The 6,759-nt window shown below is 51.1% G+C and overlaps 1 protein-coding gene across 2 annotated transcripts; it reads right to left on the reverse strand.

Annotated features, from left to right (window-relative positions):
• Nucleotides 1–244: 244 nt before the first annotated feature.
• Nucleotides 245–6,633, reverse strand: Psma7 (proteasome 20S subunit alpha 7). Of its 2 annotated transcripts, NM_001008217.1 has the most exons (7): nt 6,432–6,590; nt 3,223–3,349; nt 2,584–2,708; nt 1,813–1,935; nt 1,295–1,414; nt 822–884; nt 247–437 (listed from the first exon to the last, which is right to left on the reverse strand). In NM_001008217.1, the coding sequence occupies exons 1-7, from the start codon at nt 6,525–6,527 to the stop codon at nt 345–347; spliced, it is 747 nt and encodes a 248-aa protein (NP_001008218.1). In that variant the 5' UTR covers nt 6,528–6,590; the 3' UTR covers nt 247–344. The 2 variants fall into 2 exon arrangements, with proteins under 2 accessions (XP_063139602.1, NP_001008218.1); XM_063283532.1 differs by having other exon boundaries at nt 245–1,414; nt 6,432–6,633.
• Between the last annotated feature and the right edge of the window lie 126 nt (nt 6,634–6,759).

Raw genomic sequence — 6,759 nt, forward strand, 5'->3', positions numbered from 1 at the left:
CCAGGCCTCACAGGCTAGGCCTGAGTTACTTACACCACAGTGCAAGGACTCAAACTAGTGCTGGAACAAAGCCCCAGCCCTGAAGGCTTTCGTTATTTCATTTGTACCTGTAAAGACTATCAAACGTCAGAAAGGAAATGTATTTAGAACCCAGGGCCTGCATTCACCATGGGCCCTGAGAGTGGGTTGAAGTGATCCCACCTTAACCACAACTGCATCCAAATGACAGGTTCTCATCACAGAGTTAAAAAACGTAGTAGTTTATTGGACTCCGACAAATGGCCACAAGGCCCACAGCACCCGTTTGCTCGGATGGAGGCTCAAAGCTGCTCTGACCGCTGCCCTCAAGATGCTTTCTTCTGCTTCTTCTTTTCATTTTCTTCTTTCTCCTTCTCGATTTCAGCAACATACTTCTCAATTTCTTCAGGACTTAGAATCTACCCACCCCACAAGAAGCACACCCATGGTCAATCTCTACACAAGTGCAGCACCACGGGGAGGGAGGCTAAAGAGCCCTGTGGAGCCTCACTAGCTAGGCACAAGGCATGACCTAGGAACCAGCAGGGGGTGTCAGACAGGAGCGGGAATGTTTTTAGACAAGGGCCAGAAGCTAATCCATAAGAAATAGCCTGTGAGAAAATAAACTTCAGAGGCAAACATCACAGCCTGGGGAGGAGGTTTTCCAAGGCATTTCAGCCCTGCAGGCTAAGAAAATGACATCAATAAGGCAAAAATCAATGTCCATGCGGATGTGTAACTGACACTGGGTATAGGAGGTAAGGTGTAAGGAGCCCTCTCCACCCACCCAACAGTAGGCTTACCTTGAGGGGCTGATCCCGCCTCATGACAGCAAGTTCAATGTTTTTGCCACCTGACTGGACCACCTTGAAGGCAAAAGAGTGGAGGTGTGTCTGGCCTCACACGGACCTAAATTTTGGCTCATGACTAAACCTACCATAGAAATGGGACATCTATTGTCCCAAATGCTGCTGGGTCAGGCCTACTCAAGCAAGATGGCTATGTAACCTCCAGTCTACAACTACTCTTCAATAGGCAGCAATGGCCACTGGGACTCAAGGCCTGTATTTCCAGCTATTCACTCTGGCTTAACCTACTTGCATCCTATTTCCACAATTTAGCAACACACCTCAGGAAAGACAGTCACCTGAGCAAGCTCAGACTGCGTCTCATGTTCTGCCCTAGGCAAGCCTGTCCACCTGTATACAGAACACACTGCCACCCAGCAGGCCCGCCCTGTCAGGGTGGGGGTGGGGGTTGTCCCGAGTGCACTCACTTCCAGCAGCGCCTTGATCACCAGTTTGATGGTCAGATCGTCTGTTTCAATGGCATCATCTGTGTAGTTCTTCTCCAGAAATTCACGCACCGACTTGGCACCCCGGCCTATGGCATTGGCCTAAAACGTGTGTTAGTAGAGCCGGTCTGAGTGGCTGGCTAGTGGCTGCCTCTTCCTCCCATGGACTGCAGTTAGCTCTCCAGAAGTGGGAGGTGATGGCACAGACCCAGGCCCTACCTTTTTTTTTTTTTTATGAGGGGGGGGCGGACAGGAGGTGCACACTATCATCACCTGCTATTGCTCTTTGCCAACAATGAAAATCCTATTATAAATCCTATTATAACCCATTCTCCTGATGCAACACCAATCGGGAATGTAGAATGTCCCGATTTCATACACACACACGATGGAACAAGAAGGCAGTGCGTACAGAACTGAGCTCAGAGGTTATGCATTTGCTGATGTCAGCTCTGTACCTCCCAACAGCCCAAAGTTCCCCTGTCCTGAAACAGTCTTACCTTCCAAGCATGGTATGTGCCTGAGGGGTCAGTCTGATAGAGTCTGGGGGTGCCATCGAAGTCGAAACCCACAATTAGGGCAGAGATACCAAATGGCCTGCGCCCATTGCTCTGTGTGTAACGCTGGAAGGAAAAGCAGCAAGCACGGTCAACCACAATATTCATGCCAGGCGGACAAGTGGTTAGTAAAGAAAAAAACACTAAGCTTCCCACAAGCAACCTGCAATTCAGACAGTGAAACTGGAGAACAGTCTTCAATACATCCCTTTCCTCTTAGACACACCCAGGACTGGCAACTGTCGTGTGCCTGCCCTCTTTAGAGGTTTATGTGTGTGTCTGCCTACATGAATGTGCACCATATTTGTGTCTGGTGTCAGGAGGAGGGGTTAGAGATCCTGCAAATGGAGTTAGACTGCCTGTAAACTATTTTGTGAGTGCTGGGAATTGAACCTAGGTCCTTGGAGCAGCTAATGCTCTTAACTGCTAAGCCATTATTTCTCCAGCCCATGCATCACCCATCTTAACTGAGACTAGTGGAAGTCACCACAACACAGGCAGACATGCTCCAGCTATAAGCTGCCTCTAAAGTCCACAAGCATCTTACCACAGAGTTGGGGGCGCCTTTCAGCCCCCTCTCTATTAAAGTAGCAAGACAAACACTTGTATTCCCCTCCAGAGAACAGAGTGGGGACAGCTCCAAGCCAGAAGATGCACCAGAACGGTGCTGTAGGGGCAAGATGAAGTCACATGGCACAAGCCACAAGCACCTACCTGCTTCAGACTGGCAATGTAGCGGGTGATGTACTCCACAGTCACTGGGTCCTCCACGGTCAGCCGGTGGCTCTGGCACTCTACCCTGGCTCTGTTGATGACTATCCTTGCATCGGCAGTGAGACCTGAGACAGAGGCTACAACTGAGTAAAAGGACAACAAGCCACACAGCGTGTGATCATCAGACCCCAAAGCACACCAGCTTCCTTCCGCAAGCTGTCCCAAGAAGCAAGTTCACCAACAGCCTCGAATCCAGTCATGCTGGCACTCAGTTTTGTTTAGGGGAACTGAGACTTCCTAGGCTGGATCTGCTGAAGACAGCAACTGCCATCTCTGTGGTGAGAGTGAGGGCAAGAAGGCTCCCGTGATCCCTCCAGCCACAGGTGCTCTCTGACTGGAGTCAGTGACAGTTGACAGTACGGATATGACAAACAGCAGCAGCCAGGTCCAAGAATCCCCAGGAGAGACCCCAAGCTACAACTGCTTTTCTTGCTCTGTAGTCCAGGCTAGCCCGGAACTCAGAGATTCATAGCCACTTCTTTTAATGGTTCTCCATTTACCCACTTTACATGCGTCACAACCGCCCATCCCCTCAACCGGTCACCAACGCTCCACTCGCCACCGAGGTCCAACTCATACCTGCAAAGGCCATGCAGACATTATCGTCCAGAGCACAGATTTTCCGGACCGTTCTTTCATCTTGTAGCTTGGCCACCGACTTCTTTTCCACACCAAGAACAACAATGTCCCTTCCTCGAACACCAACCTTAAATGAAAACACTTAAAGTCACCTTTAAAAATTGTATGAGGGTGCTCGTTTCGGCAGCACATATACTAAAACTGGAAAGAATTGTATGAGGACAGCTGCTAATTTCTGACACAGCAGAGTGGAACAGGGTTAGGCACATCCACAGAGCTTGGTGCAGGAGCCCCACAAGAAAGTATGCCCACTCATATCTAGTCTACTGCTCGATACACTGTACCGCAAATGAGGACCCAGATCCACTCCTTGGACTAGGACAAGTTATCAGGACCAGAATGCCAATGTCGTGTCCTCAAAACACCGAGGTGCTCACACCTGTATCCTAGCTGACTAGTCAGTCCCGAGACCCAGAGTGGGAGCCTGAACTGACTAAATGCCTGTTCGCAAGGCACCTAGCACTGGCAGGACCCAGTGTGCTACAAAGCACCAGACTTTCTGCTTGAATATTGTAAACAGGATTAAATAAAGCCAATCTTAGGTCAAGAGGCATAGTTGGCATAGCTCCACAGGAAAAGTATGCCTACCCATATGTGGCCTACCGAGAACATTAAGGAAAAAAAAAAGATAGAGTAAGCGGAAATCAAGAGGATGGATAGAGGGGCTGGGGATTTAGCTCAGTGGTAGAGCGCTTACCTAGGAAGCGCAAGGCCCTGGGTTCGGTCCCCAGCTCCGAAAAAAAGAACAAAAAAAAAAAAAAAAAAAAAAAAAAAAAAAAAAAAAAAAAAAAAAAAAAGAGGATGGATAGAGACAAACAGGAAGCAGAAAGAAGGGACATTTAGTTGGAAGGGTTTTTTTTTTTTTTTGTTTTAAAGGGGGATGGTTGTGGGATATTGACTGAGAAGGTCAGCTGGGTTCTTTTTGGCCTCTGAGCCAGTAGGCTTTCACCCCGCATAGGGTTCCTGAATCTTCACTGGTAAAATCGAATGAGTGAGGTTTTGTTAAAACAACAAAACCCCACAATAAACCCAGGAAACTTCACTGACACTTAACCCTTCAATCAAGAGAGGAATAGAAACAAATGTAGCAATCCCTGAAAGGGCGGTTGGGCAGAGAGCACATCTCGGTGGCAGCTCCCTCTGACTTGGGACAGGATCATTGGAGCCAGTCCTCCAGATATCGGAAACCTTCTACAGGGCCTACCAAGGGCCCAGAGTGATTTCACAAGTTCCTTCTGGATCCAGAGAAGCCAGCTGGGTGCAGCAAGCAGCTGCCAGGTGGGAGCTCAGGAGACAGACACCCTAGATTCCAGACGATTCCTACTGAGCGCATGGAGACCCCTAGTGTCTTCCTCAATCCCTTCCCCAACTTCAAAAGCAGTTTTAAGTATGTTGTGTCCGTACACCTAGTGTAGCTGCCCAGGGAGGCCAAAGGTGCTGGGACCCTTGGAGCGTGGCAGTTTTGATCCTTACAACCTGGGTGCTGTAAACTAAACTCAGGACTCTTTAAGAGCAGACCTGCACTTTTTAACTACTGCATCATCTGTCCAGCCTGCCAATGTTTTTTTGCTTGTTTGTTTTTGAGACAGCCTCACACTGAACCGGAATGAAGCTCACAGATTCTGCTACACTAACTGATCAGCAAGCTCAATGTATCTTCCTGCCTCTGCCTCCAAGGCGCTGGGATGCTGGGATTCCAAGTACGTCTGTCCCTGGGTGCAGTTGCCTTTAAAAAACAAAAATGGGTTCTGGGGTCCTCAGAGCAAGATAAGATTTCTCTATCTTACCGGCCTCACAGGTTTTTGTTTTGTTTTTGAAAGAAGGTTTCTCATTAGCCATATCTCTTAAGGTTGGAGAAATGGCTCAGCGGTTAAGAGTACTGGCTGATGGGGTTGGGGATTTAGCTCAGTGGTACAGCGCTTGCCTAGGAAGCCCAAGGCCCTGGGTTCGGTCCCCAGCTCCGAAAAGGACTGAGGTTCAATTCCCAGCACCCATATGGCAGCTCACAATGTCTATAACTCCTGTTCCAGGGGAACCAACATCTTCACACAGACATACACATGCAGGCAAAAATACCAATGCCCATAAAGTAAAAATAAATCATTTTTAGGGGCTGGGGATTTAGCTCAGTGGTAGAGCGCTTACCTAGGAAGCGCAAAGCCCTGGGTTCGGTCCCCAGCCCAAAAAAAAAAAAAAAAAAAAAAAAAAAAGAGTACTGGCTGCTCTTCCAGAAGACCCCAGGTTCAATTCCCAGCACCCACATGGCGACTCCAGTTCCAGGGAATCTGACGCCCTCACACAGACATATATGTAGACAAAATGCCAAATGCACATAAAAATAACTTTTAAAAAAACACGTTAATAATGCACACATACACACAAGCACAAAGAGGGTCTTTAATTTTAGAAGCCCAAGCTGGTTTTGTACTTGTAAGATTTTCGAGCCTCCTCAACCTTCTAAATGCCAGAAGTATATAGGCCTGCACTTCCAAGCCTGGTCATTCCAGAGTTCTTGGGTTCTTGCAAGCGCTTCAAGACTCGGAACCACGTGTGTTCCCGAAGATCCGGTGACTCCGGAAAAACCAAAACCAAAACCAAAACTGTCTCACTGCTGACTCTTGCAGGTGTGAGGCAGCCCCTTTCCAAATAGCGATAAGGTCTTTGAACAAAACCGGGGGCGCGGTGAAAGGGGCCCACCGGAACCAGAACGCAGCGTCGATGGCGCAGGCGGACCCGGAAGCAGCCTGTCACCATCGCAGGGACCATGAACCGCCCTTTGTTCATCCATAACGCCTAGCTCGCAAATCCAAAAGTCCCTACCGGCGCCGGATACAGCCAGCCTCCCGCTGCCCGCGCGCACCTGCGGCCTCCGCCGTCCGCGCCGCGCACACAGCACCAAGATGGCCCCGGCCCAGCCCCGGGGATGCGCTCGCCTAGACGCTCCGCAGTGGGAAAGACAGGCAAAGTCGCTCGGCTCTCTAGGGAGCGCGGCGCAGGCCCCGCGGCACGGCGCCCTTCCTACGTCGTCACCGTTCAGCTCCCGTCACCTCCCGTCCACCCGCCGCCAGCAGATAGCACGGCCTCCAGGCCCTGGTCTCCGTGCCCCGCTTCCTTTTGCACCCCGCCACGCAGGCCCCCGGCCGGCTCACCGCGGTGGAGCCCTTCTTGACCGCCTCCTGCGCGTACTCCACTTGGAAGAGGTGGCCGTCGGGCGAGAAGACGGTGATGGCGCGGTCGTAGCTCATCACTGCGGACGCGCGAGCTCAAGCCGCCGCCGCTCAAAAGCGCACACTCACCTTCAGCGCCCCGCCCGCCCGGGCCACGCTGCTGGCGTCTGCAGCGTCCGGCGTCAGGGGGACGTGCGGCGCGGCGCGGCGGGGCGGGGCAGGGCGGGCGGAACCACCGAAACCCAGCACAGGGGGCAGCGTAGCGGCAACCTGCTGGAGGCAGAGCGGAGGCCGGTTGTAGGGGGGCTCC

The sequence above is a fragment of the Rattus norvegicus genome, chromosome 3 (assembly GCF_036323735.1).
Source record: "Rattus norvegicus strain BN/NHsdMcwi chromosome 3, GRCr8, whole genome shotgun sequence".
Taxonomy (NCBI): domain Eukaryota; kingdom Metazoa; phylum Chordata; class Mammalia; order Rodentia; family Muridae; genus Rattus; species Rattus norvegicus.